The sequence below is a fragment of the Notolabrus celidotus genome, chromosome 17 (assembly GCF_009762535.1).
Source record: "Notolabrus celidotus isolate fNotCel1 chromosome 17, fNotCel1.pri, whole genome shotgun sequence".
Classification (NCBI taxonomy): domain Eukaryota; kingdom Metazoa; phylum Chordata; class Actinopteri; order Labriformes; family Labridae; genus Notolabrus; species Notolabrus celidotus.
Window position 1 is genome coordinate 10,413,370 of NC_048288.1, and position 15,342 is coordinate 10,428,711.

Genomic DNA, 15,342 nt, shown 5'->3' on the forward strand with positions numbered 1-15,342 from the left:
TAGAAAAAAAACATAAGAATATCAGTTTGACTCATTTTCAAAATGTATAAAATCTTCCCCCTGTGCTGTATCAGCTCATTATAATTCCACTCATTAAATATTCAGTGCTTCAGATTGTGCCTCATGTGGTTCACACTGCTCCCCAATGAAACTAACAGCTCCACTCTGCTTTACTGAGTAGGAATTACTGAGTGATTCCTAATAACAATGGCATACAATAGATCTTATTTGTGAAGCTACAAATAGTTGACCTCAAGTTTTAGTGTAACCCTGTAAATCATAACGATACGATCCTTCTCTGGACCAGTGGACTAATCCATTTAAAGATTATGTCGGGGGTTAATCTTCTTGTAGAGCAGTCCCATCCTTTTATTAACTACACCATATTTCCTGTTAAGGGTTGCAGGGGGCTGGAGCCTATCCCAGCTTTCATTGGGCGAGAAGCGGGTCGTCAGCAAACAACCAGTCACACTCTCACCTCCACCTACAGAAGGTGAGTGTGAGTGTATCTAGCATGTCTTTGGACTGTGGGAGAAAGCTGGAGAACCCGCAGGAAACCCACACATGCACGGGGAGATCATGCAAACTCGCTAGTGGGTCAAACACGCTAACCACTCCACCACAGTGTAGCCCTATAAAGCAGCTCCAGTTAGCTTTAATTGCTATCATCTATTCACCTTTCATTCCACTCATAAAGCAATAAACTCACAGATTATACAAACCCTGTCTCATCTTGAGATCTTCTGTACATGACTATCAGTCCAACAGGAGACTTAAAAAGACTCAGCTGCCAAGGTAACTCCAGCAGAGTCATAAATCAGACAGTAATAAAGTTTGGTTACAGGCCTGATGGGGAATGAAAGAAACATTAGAATGATTAAATTTAGAAACTGTGATTTTGGATTATTTGGATGTTCCCATACAGTGTCTACCTATCCTGTGTCTGTATTTTGCCATGTGACTGAGGTTGCTTTGAGCAAAATTGAAGTTTAAATCATGACGTTTACTCAGGCATTCTCAGTTATTCAACTCCAGCTTTAACTTGTCATTAAAATAGAGAATACAAATATTGAACTACAGAAGAAGAGGAGATTCCAGTGAAGATATTGTCTCAGTTTGAATCAGGACTGTCTGAGGAAAGTAGGGGAAAGTCTATGTGCAGGTTTGATAAGGCGCTTTTTACACAAGGGGCAATAATATAACTGGACTTATCTTAAAGAGTGATAGCTTATCAGTGTTGCACTTGGCTTATTCAGGTAGAACAGTCAATTGTAGAGTCCTGATTGATCCACAGAGTTGAATGTTCTGTGTCCTGACCTCAGAAACCATGATGTGGTATACAAGATAAAAACATTTCAGACTTCACTAATGTTATGTTACAGGTTGAGTATTCACATCAGAGTCTGCACACAATGACATTGACGTTATCTTATATTTATGATGCATCCTAAAAGTAAACATGAAGCTTTTTTTTTTATCTTTTACAGTGTGAAATCAGAGGATTTTGGTCAATAATTTATAAACTATAGGAAGCTTCATGCTCCAAGGCCTCAGTCTGCTGTAAATTTCCCAAACACGCTGCAGCTCAGTCCACGGAACTTGAACAAGCAAACACAAAGAAGAGTCATTAAAACATTAACACTCATTGTTCAACGTCCTTGGTTTTTACAAATAAAAAGCATACAGTACTTGTTTTTTTCTTTAGACAAACACATATTGATGTTTTATAATATTTCCATATGTACATTTTCAGTAGTCGTTACATAGATAGTATTTCAGCACAGTTGAAGAACTGGAAACCACACAGGGGAACAGAGGTGCATAAAAAAAACAACGTTTTGGCTTGTAGGTCAGTGCTCCCCTCTCACCTGTGATAAACTTTAAATCAAGCTTTTTTTTGCAAATAATTTTGGATGGTTTGTTTTCTGTTGTTATTGGAAGGAAAAACAAAGAATAGTTGGATTTACTGCAACTAAAAAATGAGAGGCAAAGGATTTTTGTATGCGTCTCAAATCATAAAATCACTCCAAATATCAACAGGGATCACAATAAAACTGTAATGCTTGTGTCAAATCCCTTCTCAAGTCCCACCTTTTGTTTTTGTAACTCTTCATCATCTCTGTACTACTGTTCTCTGCTAATTGAATCCTGTTGCAACATAATAATACCCTAAAGAAAAAGGGTGTTGTCTTCTTACTTCAGCACCAAATGTGAATTAGTCAACAGTTAAAAATGCACTTTCCCCCCGGTATAAGTAATAAAAGATCATCGTTACAGAGCTGTTTGTGTTGTTAAAATGTGAGCTATGTATTTTTGTCTTTGTTTATTAAAGAAATGTCAATTTGCATTTGAGATGTGTCGACTGAACATCGTCTCCCTCACAAGTCAGCAACAGAATTGGTTAAACAAATAAGTACTAATTTTGTAGGCCTGAACTGTTGGTCATATGCTGCTGCCATAACACTATAATGCTCTACTACCCGGATGTAAACCAGCACAGATGAGTGAAGCATCTCGTAGCACAGCGTTGTTTGTTTTTATCTAGAAATATAACCATTCGCACAGAGCAATGCATAACCAGAACAGGCATGTAGACGTTAACCTACAAGGAAGACTGAAGGCTGGTTCTGCAAGCTCTGCTAATGTTAGCAACAGTTGGCTATCACTTACATGAAGAGTCTGTGATCCTGTGATTACATGTGTTGAATAAACTGCCCTCAGTTAGACTGTAATCTCAGTGTTTTCTTAACTTTAGACTGTCTTGAATTTAAATTTCAGCTAAGTTCACTTTCTGTGATTTGATATGAAGCTAATGGAAATGGCGCGAGGGAAGCAAAATAGACAAAAGAGACTTGCAATTCTCCCCACTGTTATTAAAGAGTGGCGATAAATCTCTGTGCGTGCAGCAATACGTAGGACACTTACCAAATAAAATAGACTTGTTTGACCCATTGTCATTAAAACATATTGATTGGTGCAGCTTTGAAGGTTCTTCAATACCAATCTACCGGTTCAGGACCAATCAATATTAACAGATTTAGTACCATGTTGTTGGTTTTGGTCTTTTGGATAGATTTGGTGACAAAAGAAAAACGTAGAACAAAACCAGCATTAAAACCATTAAAAGACACTGAAATTAGAGCTGATATATCACATGATCTACTGGACTACACTTTGAATTGACAGCCAATCACAGTCTTACTTTGTGTGTCCAAAGTGAACTTGCATGTGGCGTGTATTGAAAGGCCTGTATTTAAAGTTGCATCTTAAAGAAGCTTTATAAAGCATGCTTGATGCATAATGACACTGACCTGAAGTGGATGTGATGCCTTGATTAAACCTGCACATTACTGCAAGTCGATAAATATCCACACATAAGGCTCTGGATAGATGTGGACACAGTTTGCAACATCTCTTTTTCATTTTCAGCCATGCTTCATGATAGTATAAAATGCATCAAATAAATAAGAGGAACAATCACTGCAACTGATAGTGGACTTGCAAACTGTTGCACAGGCTACTGTAACTGCATAAAGGCATATCATATTCTGTTTTAACCTTTTACTCCTGGCTGGAGGAGAAAAGGTTTTTACTGCAGCCTACATTATTGCGTACAAACACCAGACAGGTTTCCCCTAAGAGAAACCCAACTAAAGCCAAACTATTGATTTTTTTACTCCCTTGTTTCACACATACAGAAAAAGCATATCGACCAGACAAAACCGGAGCTATCAAGCACACTTATTTCCTTGAACATTCACTTGATAAAACTAACAGGTACTTCGGATTATAGCAACAATGCAGCGGCACAGTTTCAACTGCGAGGACCATCGTTCTTCCTTGGCTGTCCTCATTTGGACCCACAGTGTAAGGTATCGTCTTCCAGACCAAGTTATTTAAGAGAAGCAGATATGAAAGGCTCAATACCGTAATGGTGATGCAGAAAACAGTAGTATTCAATTCCTCGTCTGCCTCCATGACTGAATCTTTTGTTTGGATGAATCAGTTTAATTTACAAGTGCATCGACATTAAAGGACTCAAGTCTTCAGGAAAGGCTTCCGTATAAATAAATGTTTGATTATTGATCACATTGCTTTTTTTTTCACTGTAGGTTGGGTTTCAGGAAGCCTCTGTATCATAGTGGTGTAACCTCTTTGTCTGTAACAGCATATACAGGTTTGATAGCGCTAAAATAAACCTGTGATTAATGTAAGAGCTGCATAAATAAAGATCCAACAATACCAAAGCTATTCCAATGCCACCTCCAGTTTTTTAACGTAGCACAGGTCATTAGATGAGGTCAGGTAAGCTTGATGCTAACAGTAAAGCGACATCCTACTCCGCCGCATGGCCTCGCTGATTAAATAAGCCGGGCTGACCTCGGGTTCCTCTGTCATCACCTCAATGTTCTGCCACTCTCCACACTGGTTGGATTTCTTGATGGTGTCCACCACACACAGCGCGTAAAGACAATCCTCAAAGGTAGCAGCCATCGTCAGCGGCCTTCCGTCCCACGTCCGCCTGTCGTCCTGGTCGTGAAAGGCTTGCCGCACAGCCTGGATCATACGAATCGTCCCAGTCAGATAGGGGGAGGGAATGTCACTGAAGGCTTTCTCCGGTAGGGAAGCGTTCTCAAGAGGCGTGGTGTCTTTGAGAAGGAGTTCAGGACCCCCACCGCTTCCTCCGCCCCCGCTGTTCTTCTGTCCATACAGGTCCGTCCCCATGACCGTTAACCTCCCCGCAGTCCCCACGACGATCACCTCCTGCCGAAACTCTCCGGGCACGTTGAAGTTGAGTGTGACTGTGCAGCAGGCACCGCCCTCCAGCACCATCTGGAAGGTGCAGAAGTCGTCACTGGTGATCTGACGGATTCCTCGGATGTGATCCGTCTGTTTGACGAAGGTCTTTAGGAAGCCGTGGACTTTAATTGCACGCTGACCTGTCAGAAATGTGAGCAGGTCGATTATGTAGCTGCCCACCGAATGAAGACCGCCTCCTCCCATCAGGTCGTCGCAGCTCCAGTTGTACTTCTTCCCCAGGAGACTTCCACTATGGACCTGAAGGACAAAGATGAGAAAAAAGAAACCCCCAGAGGAGCCGTACATAACAGTTTTGTATCTATATTGTTCTTTTTGTCTGTTCTGTGTGATCAGGCCATGAATTAAAGAGTTAGGGTGGTATTCGGGATAAAATCTTGAGGGTAACAACATGCAAAATAACTTTGACCATGTCAGAGAGTCCTCACCAGCTCTGCTCTCAAAGAAGCTAATCTCAAGAGAAACTATCACAATATATTTTAAAGTCTAAATGTCATGAAAAAAAACTGTCAAACCATTTATCACAATATGATAAACATTCAAAGTTTTGTCATACCTGGGCCTCACAGACCAGAAGCTCCCCGATGTACCCCTCCTCCAACAGCTCCTTCATTCTTACGAAAGCCGGCAAGAAACGTAGCACATTTCCCATAATGCTCAGCAGCTTTGGGTAGTACTGGGCCGCTGACATCATCCTAAAGGCATCCAGAGGCGTTGCTGTCCGGTCACAGATGACGTTCTTTCCAATACCTTATAAAAGAGAAGAGAGACAGATGGGAGTTAGCCTAGTGAGCTGTAGGCTTCCTGCAGAATTTCAATGCTTTGAGTGTTCTTCAATAATATCAATGTACAGATGAAAGGAGGACAAAGCAAACTAGGGAGAGCACATAATGTGGTGTGCCTTAGCAACACTTGCAGACATCATTTCCTCTCAGAGTATGAAAACATCCCCTGATGAAACAATGCAGAATGTGGCAACTCCCACTGAAGCTGACTCAAGAGTTCCTAAACTTTCGAGGCTATTTCTCTTATACTTCAGGGTGTTGGCAAAACACAAACTGAATATCTCTGTTATGCAGAATTGTGCACGGTACCAGGCTATCAGGGAGCTTGCTTTTTTTTGAGACCCTTTGAAATGAGAGGTGAGAAAATCCTCAGACTACAACCTCTATATTTCGCTGCAATATATGAGCAGATGAATGCAAAGATTCAAACCTCTCTCAGGGACAAAATCTAGATTCCTTCATGCAATTTGGAAGGGCTTTAACGTTAGCAGGCAAACAAGATGTCGCATCAACAAAGATGCCTGAGTTGATAGATGAAGAGCACAGAAGGCAGAGGAAAGATGGAGGAGGCGGTAGAGACAGAGCCAGCAGACACAGTATGAAACCTAATTAAAATCACTTCCAGCACAACAACAGCTCCACTGGTGCCAGAAACACCCAAACACAACAGTGATTAGAGGCTGGACAGTGATGTGAAGAGTGATGACAGCAACCGTCTTTCCTTTTATCACGTTCTCTTCTTACAGTCGTCCAAATATGAGGAGAATGAGGCCCCTAAATCAGAAATGTCTTTTGAACCAAAACATCCGTAATATGTTAGCTAGCATAGCTAACATTAGCTGTGTTTAAGCATGTTCAAGGATATCCTGTATGCCTCCCATTTAAAAGTGCAACAAACAGGCTATGTTCTTTAGAAATGGTGGGGTAGTTAACATAACTTACTTCTACAAAATCAACATCAGTCCTAATCCTTGAAGTTTTTTCCTTTAAAGCTCCTGTGAGGATTTTTTTTACTGGTTATGAAACAGACTAAAATTAATACTAATGGCTCTATATGACCTACTAAAGCAAAACTTTCAACTACAGAAGACTGATTGTTTTATACAGTGATTGACTGAAATCACTGCTAGGTGTGATGATTCACAGAACACAGCACAAACAATCTTTTACCTACAGTTTCCAAAGTTAAGACTCGATGAGGGATACATTTGAATGTTAAAAGAAACCAGGATGAGTGTTATTCTTATATAACTTTTTATAAAACACAATTATCAAACTGATTGGAGATATAACTTTGACACAGGGCGACATCAAAATCAATACAAACTGAGAGATTCCCACAGAAGCTTTAATGAACTGAAAAACATGCCATGGGTGTTGGGAATCCAAGTCATAGTGTGTTTATGTAAGCAACAATGCCAAACAAAGCACATGAATGGCATTATACCATGGTCACCAAGATAAATAAATAAATGAATAAAAAATGACAGTACATTTTTGTTTGTTAAAGGGATAGTTCAGTTTCTTGAAGTGGGATTGTATATGATACTTATCAACACTAAGTGTAACACCCTTGTACATAATTACACGGTTTTCTTACTAATCACCCAGCTGTGGTAAATACTTGATTCTGATTGGTCGCAACCCTATAACAAAGGTATTTAACTCTACATAGCAAGACACCAGGGACAACCTGATGTCACATGATGACACATGCCAAGGAGCTGAGTGAAAGAGACGTCTATCAAATTGAAGAAAAGACCAACATAAAAGTTAAAGGAACAGGACCTTATACAGTTGCTGCTGATATTTTCTGCATCTGTTGACTTAACTGTGCATGAAAATGTTAAGTTTAATATTACTTTGACTCGCCAGTGCGCTGAAGAGAAAACTATTGCCATGGGCGCTACCATTCACCAAAGCTGAGGGACCTTTTTTCTTTATTAGCTCCACACATTGATCCTGGCGTAGAATGGGATCTCCGCATGCGGTACATTCACCACTTATAAGCACTTTATATGAACAATTTAAAAAAAACTTGAACCATCCCTTTAAGTGTCCATGGACTTTGTAATCAGAATCTAAAGTTTGTTAGAAACTGTATCTCACTATAGTTCAGAATTAATACCTTAAACAATCAGTTTTAGGTGAAAGTTATTCCCTGCAAAGACTGTTTCACCTCGACTACTCAGTGAGGTCTGTTATTAATAAATAATGGACACACTTAGTGGATCAATATTGAGTGTAGGCAGCATTGAGTCCATTCACAATCAAGAGCAAACTTGGACACAAGCTGTGATGTGTGTTTTCATGAGAGTGAAGGTTTCAAGGGTATTGACTAATGATCCGGTCTTGGAAATGGATCATTAAGCTCCCCTCCTCTGATAAGGTCAGCCACTACAAGATACGGATCAGACCGGATCATAGAGGCTGCAGAAGCAAAACCTTGACTATAAATGATTCAAACAAGAATGATTGTTATTGCTTTTGCAGGAAACTTTTTATAAGATGAAAAAATGTCCTTGTAATGTACTTTGTAATGTTACATAACCACATAAGTCAAGTCACAAAAGGCAGGACTGAATAGAGAGACATAATGTGGCTTAATCTCTCAACTGTGCTTGGTTGTTACTAAGTCAGGAGGCTTTATTCTGATTGATGGTACATCTACGTATTCTGCAGGTCACCTCTGCCGCTGTTAGCTCCTCTAATCCCCACTGTGGACATTCATGGCAACTAAAAAGTGAACGCAGGCACAATAAACGGGCATCACTCGACACACACATTCCTCGAGCCCCTGGCGTGTGAAAAGCAGCATGCTGCTACACTTGCAGTCCTGGCTTAAGGCTGTGGGTGGAGGGGCTGTTTTGGAAGTGAAACTTCCCATGCTAATCTGCTATTAGCTTCCATCAGCCAAGGCCAGGAAATTAATCCTTCTGACCCAGTTGTGAGGAGCGCCATGGGAGCCCCCACCCACCACCCAACCAACCCCTGCAGACACACAAAGCCAAGCCACAACAGTTTGCCCCCATCCATGGTTTTTTGGTAGAATCATACACAGACAGATAGTGGGAATGGGAATTGTCACGGGTGAAGCCCCTCTGGGTGAAAGCTAAATGAATCTTGTCTGAATTTTGGCTCTCACATAGAGCTCAGTGTCCACACAGAACAATAGCTTGGCCAGCAGATTTCACTTTCCCACAGATATACTCGACATGATTTGGCAAAAATATATAAAACTCTCCTCATCAGGGTCTGATTGCAAAGATGTAAACCTATACTACACTTCAGCCAGATATAACTAAACTAAAGGCTCAAGCTGCTGTGTCAAATCAACACCTGACAGTCCTGACCGGTCAGCGCATGATCTGAGAGTGACCTTCATGGGGATAAAAGCAGGTCCTCACGGATCAATAATGACCTTTAGCTCCTCACATTCAAAGCTCTGAAGGTGGCTTATAGAGTCTGTTGACTCATCCAAACTCACAGACACAGCCTCCCTTAGACAAGCAGGTGGAAGGACTGTGTCCAATAGATTACGGATGTACCTGAGCAGGAGGCGAAATCACACCAGGCACTGAAACAAGTCAACGATTCAAATAAAAAATGACACTGGACTTAAGTGAGCTTGCAGTTTGTATTATCTTCTCGTTTGGACTCCGGAAGTCCAAAAACATCAAAGCTAGGATTATTGGCATTATTGGTTTGAATGTGAGTGCGAGTGGTTGTCGCTATATGTTGGCCCCCTGACTGGTGACCCAATGACCCACAAATAATAAGCAGTACAGCCAAAAGGTGAAAGGTGAAATGTGGTGTAGCACAGCGGAGAGGAATGCAGATGAGAAAGAAAACAGGGGACGGAGAGGAATTAGGAATTTGAGAGATAAGGGTAAAACAAAAAGAGCGCTCCCAATACAAATAAAAGTGAAAATCAAGAATGTTCAAGGGAGCGAAAGCCTCGGATAATCTGACACTACATTCAAAAAGCAGTGCAAAGTGATGCTCCTGTCTCTCCACAGCTGTTCCCATGACATAACTTTTTGAAACAGATGAAGGACACATTTCAGAAACTCAAATCTTACTGAGTATATCTGTTGTGTGTGCAGGCTACACTGCATTAGCAACCATTTTTACTCACTACAAATCAATAAGTCCTTACTTTTTGGCTTGTAGTATCTTGAAATAAGTCTTTTATCTTGACTTGTCAGGTTAATTTGGCTTATATTAATTGTAATAATATAAATTTGACTAGAAATGTCATAAATACAGTCTTTTGAAACTTTGGATATAATTTAGTTTCCGTTGCAGGTTGTGAAGATAACTCCAAAGTCTTCAGTTTGCTTCAGTCATCATACTTGTTGATGGAAAATCACCATCGTTCCTTCCATAACTGGACATGCAGAAAGACTGTGGGAATAAAAACCAAGCGGCAACATCTGTCTTTACAAAAATAAGTCAATGCACGAGTGCATAAAAACTGCAGTTCCTCAAGTGTCGACTTGAGGCTCGCTGCAAAAGCCAAGGAAACTCTATTAGGTCACATGCTAGTAGGAATAAATGTTGTTTACCGTCTGGTTCCAAAACCTTTTTTTGATATGTAGCTGTTACTTATTCATACACACTGTACAAGAGTGAATATCTCTATAACGCATCTGTTAAGATCATATAAAGGGCTTGTAAGAGTTCAACGTATCTTTGCATCCAGCTGAGTTGACCGTTATGGTTGTTTGCAGAGAAGCTAAAAGCTCGCCTCAACTCCAAAAGTTTACCTGTGACTACTAGACTGATACAAAGTTAGGTTGAGTCAGCATTTCCAACGTAGTGCACACCATTGTTTAGTTTCAAAACGTCTCCGCAGAAACCAATGAGTTGAGACAAGGTCCATGTTTCATAGTTGGGTCGAAGAAACTCAGAGATACAGTTCCCGGCCCAGAGGGGACATTAATGGAGTGGAAAACAAACCCTCCTGCAAAGCAGCTCAGCCCCCCAACATCAATAATTCATGTGGAGGAGATATCTCACCAAGAGACTTTAAAGATAAAGAGATGGATCCTGCAGATGAGGAATCGCATGGATGTTTTGTAAGAGTGTAAGAGTTTTGTATAGCTTAGTAATGTGGGGAGGACACGTTAATAGAAATCTACTTCATAACAGGCGGTACCACAACACTCCCAAACATCCCTCTGTGTTTTAGAAGACTGGAAGAAGAGCTTCCCTCAGCAGCAGTGGATAACCACAGCCTGCTCTCCTTCAGGTGCCTCCAGGTGTCTTTGATGAGGCAGAAAACTGACAACCTGTCAGACAGCATCAGCTCACCTCACAGGCTGAAATCACATCCTGTCGTCTCTCAAACCTCAGGCCAAAAGCTCTTCAAACAAACCCAGCTGAAAGAGGTTAACACAGATATGGACTGTCACCATCGTGAAGCTTCTTTTCCAAGAAAGTGAAACAAAAACAAACACGGAGCAGCGGGGGAACATCCACGTCTCATGTCTCATTACTATCGTGGTAATTGCCCTCTGCACATTCAGCTCATGATCACCTACTGAAGAGAAAATTAAACGGATTAATCTCATTACAGAGAATGAGAGGAGAAGAAGACGAGAGGGAGAGGCGTTACAATTGATTGGATGGAACAGATGACTCAGTGAATCTTTGTTAAATGTGATCCGTGTGGCATTGTAACATCATTAAAGGTTTAAATATTAGAACCTTTAAACACATGAGCCCACTGTAAATGTAACGCTGCCTGTTATATTAAATAAACATGGACAAAGTCCATGGCTATAGGGAAATGCTGACTCAACCTAACTTATGGTGGACCTTTCCTCATTTGTTACATTACAGCGACGTGCTGATTCTAAAAAAGCTACAGTGAGCGTCTTAAAGAAAACATATCAATGATGACGGCTGCACACTGAACAGAGGTGAGCGATGTATAACCTCAGGTGCTCTGAGTTGAAGACGTGCCTTCAGGGCTTTTAGAGGACACGTGCGTCTATTTTTAACTATTTTGTTATCCTCCAGAGACAGCAGCAGCAGGAAGAACAGGTAACACTTCTTTTTCAACATCATCCAGAGAGAGGAACAAAGACAAGGAGAGAGACAGACAGGCAGAGACAAAGACAGGCAGAGAAAGAGAGAGAGAGGGGGAGAGAGAGAGAGAGAGAGAGAGAGAGAGAGAGAGAGAGAGAGAGAGAGAGAGAGAGAGAGAGAGAGAGAGAGAGAGAGAGAGAGAGAGAGTGAGAGAGAGAGAGAGAGAGAGAGCAGCTGCATCATTGCGAGTGGAGGCCAACTCTCCCCGGTCATGCAGTCCTCGGCTCGCTGCCACACACATCATCTGTGCCTCACAGCATGGCTCCAGTGCACACTACTGAAAACCAATATTCACGGCAACACAAACACACAGGGAGGAGTGTCCTCTTAGCAGCAGGATGAAGCTTCTGTTCCTGTGTGTGTGTGTGTGTGTGTGTGTGTGTGTGTGTGTGTGTGTGTGTGTGTGTGTGTGTGTGTGTGGCAGAGGAAACACCATCATTGCATGAGATTTTGTGCATCCATACCTACAGACTGAGCACAGAGGCTGGAAGTAACAGCTGTGCAGGTGCAGTGTGTGTGGCAGATTCTCATGACAGAGAAGATATTGTGTGTACTGTCCTGTACGTACTCATTGTGTATTGTTCTATATTTTGTTGAAGCAGGACGGAAACCTTCAATGGTAGCTATGATATACTAAACCACACTTTTTTCAGACCCGCTTACAGTAGCTCTAAAACATGACTGTCTTCATCTGCAAACAAGCCCACACTTTGTCATGCTACAATCAGGGGAAATCCATCCTTAATGTGGCACAGCAGCTGGAAATCAGCAAAGAAGAAAACCAGGTGGATTAAGGAGGATGCTGAACGCTTCATCATGACAGCGCACACAATAGAACCTGCACTTAAAGATGCCAGAAATAGAAAAGGCAAGGAGAACCGGTCTGGGGAGATAGCCATCTCCCACGCTGTGCCGTGCACGTGCTCCTGCAGGGCGAGGGTCACGAGGAGGAGGAGACACGTCAGGGAGGAGTTTTTTACATTCCTACAAACTGATGACACTGATTTGAAAAGCGAGTGTAAAAATATCTCTCATGATTTGCATGCAATCATTGCACAGTAAGTGCATCTTAAAATGCAAAGCTTGAGGAAGCAGCAGAATGTTGGAGTGAAAATGGGTTGTTGTATAACTGAGTAGTTTATTAGTAGAGAAAATGATCAAATGAGTGTAATATTTGTGACGGCTCATATACACAATATAACACATTATAATTAATTATGATGCCAGTGTCTATAATGAATTAATTACACATTTTATTTTATTTAATTCAATTTAAATTGTATTGTATTCAATTCTATTAAATCATATTTCATTTTTAATTATGAATAAGTTATAATTAATATAAAGCGTTATATATAACCATGAGTGCTTATGACTGTGATTATGCAGCAGTATAGGTGCACTTATAATGCATTGAAGGTATGTTCATAATGTTTTATAATACATTATATGGACTGGCTTCATAGAAAGTGTTACCTAAATATCAAATGTAAACAGCTTATTTTAAAATTGGTAATTTGATTCTTCATTAATACCAAATAGCTCAAATAGTTTGATCACTTTTGAAAACACAATGTACATATCAATATTCGTGCTCTGCTTTTAAGTTATGCAGCCCACCACATGCTCCCTAATGTCCCCTACAACCCAAACATAAAGATAGATGGATATAGATGGGCAGTGAGAGCCAGTATATCATGAAATAGGGGGGTAGGGGGGAAGTAGAGTGTACAGCTGAACCTAGAGGATGTTAGCATGAGGACTTAGAAGAGAAAAGATACGCAAACACTTCACCATAAATTATTATAGAAAATTCGGTCCACTCTTCTACTGCATTGGCCTGTGACTAAACAGTCATTCACAACAAATCGGTCCAGAAATGAACGCTCAGTTTGAAAGTATCCCTGTGAACTAGACAGCGCAAAAGTGCTCTGGCTCCCTGGCCACTATGCATGTGTGTATTTGTTTGTGTGTGTGCATGATTACACAAGTGTGTACTACTGTATGTGGCAGCTCTGTGACCAGACAAAAGGGAGGCCAGTGAGGTTAAAAGATCACACAGCATCCTCCACACTGAGCACTGGAAAAGTAATTAGCTGACACTGTTTAGCATGTGGAGGAGGAAAAGCTCTGAGAATCACACAAACACACAGTAAAGGCACAAAGAGCCGTCTAGTGTGTCTGCTTGCTAGAAACAAAGAATGATGCTCAAGTATTCACCAACAGAATGTCCACATATAAAATAATGTCCACTCTTGCATTGTATTGACTTTGATTGCAAAGGGGGTTTGATGAAGTCGCTCACATGTAAAAAATAAAACTGAACTGACTTTATAGTACAGAAGAGCAGACACTTTGGGAGACAGGCCAGGCTCGTCTTTCTTCTGATTATCCCAAATTAAATTTGGCTTAAAGCAATTACAGAGAGAGGAGTGGGCAAACAGAGAGGCAGACATGTAGAGCTATACATTGTCATCAGGGTACATCTCCCTTTCTGGACGTAAACTAGCTCCCTGCTGACTAATTTGCACGTATTGTGTGCCTGGCATGCATTCCCAGACTGAAATTAGCATGTAAATAGAGACCTTGATAGCGGTGATGGATGAACACGGACATGTTTGTCTTTCTCCTGCAGCTGAGCCATGACCCTCTGCTGTTACGCAGGAACACGCAGTCAATGTAAAGATTTTGTCATCAGCTCAGGTTTAATGGGTTATTATTATTCATCAGATTAAGTCATGAGGTGGACGGTCAGTCTGCTCAGTCTAATGCAGTGTAGATGTGTTGGTCACACTGCTATGGAGGCAGCTGTGAGTTCTGTAGATCGGGACAAGACCTTTCTTCTGTACCTTGGGGGTGTTGCTCACCCGGTTGGGATTCTAATTTAGATAACCACCCATTCACTATATATTATATCTGACATAAAAAGCAGATATTTTATTGTGTTGCAGTCTTTTACCTAGCTGGTAGAGATGATAAAAAAACTACAGGTTTCTTGTAGGGTCTGTATTGTCCGTGTAGCAGCTTCAGTTCCATTAGTGCACATCAAAACTATGAATGATGGCGAGCATTAGTCTCACTCAGCCAGCTTTCCTCTTCAGCTAATGCCCTTGAGTTGTGGGGAGTTTAGCCTTCTTAGATGTGTTAAAGTGCTGCCATTAACCCCTGCACTGGAGTGGTTTGCCGGCTACGATGGAGATGAATAGCAACCAAAGGAGTGTCTTCTGACCATGAGGTTCCTAATGTGTGCGCTAAAAGCATGTGTTGACGACGTACATGCATTTAGGAGCTACTTCTTCAGCACAACATGCTATAAGGACCAATCAGAGCTACTGAGGCGCTGAAATATTCATGCTCCACTTTTTCTAGATGAGACTTCTTAACACACTGATTTAGAAAAGTTACAGTAATGATTCAGCAACCTTAAATCTATCCACTAAGCTTGACAATGAGGAGAAGACAGTTGTTTTTATAACTTTATGTAGACTTAAGCCCAGTTTGCAAGTTGTAAGAATTAAATTAGGGGAACATGTAACATGTTATATTTGTGATGGATTTTAGATCTTGATCCTGCCCACATCAACCATGATTATATTTCATAAAGGAGTCCCACTGCAAATACCCATTAAATTACCACAGTCAC

The 15,342-nt window shown here is 41.0% G+C and overlaps 1 protein-coding gene across 1 annotated transcript in view; it reads right to left on the minus strand.

Moving 5' to 3' along the window:
* Positions 1-1,642: 1,642 nt before the first annotated feature.
* Positions 1,643-15,342, minus strand: part of si:ch211-276f18.2 (glucose-fructose oxidoreductase domain-containing protein 1) — a 41,145-nt gene continuing 27,445 nt past the window's right edge. The window contains exons 2-3 of the mRNA XM_034707007.1: positions 5,375-5,568; positions 1,643-5,058 (exon numbers count right to left, since the gene is read on the minus strand). Of these exons, the coding sequence (XP_034562898.1) occupies positions 4,318-5,058; positions 5,375-5,568 (935 nt within the window). The 3' untranslated portion in view covers positions 1,643-4,317. The remainder of the gene's footprint in view (positions 5,059-5,374; positions 5,569-15,342) is intronic.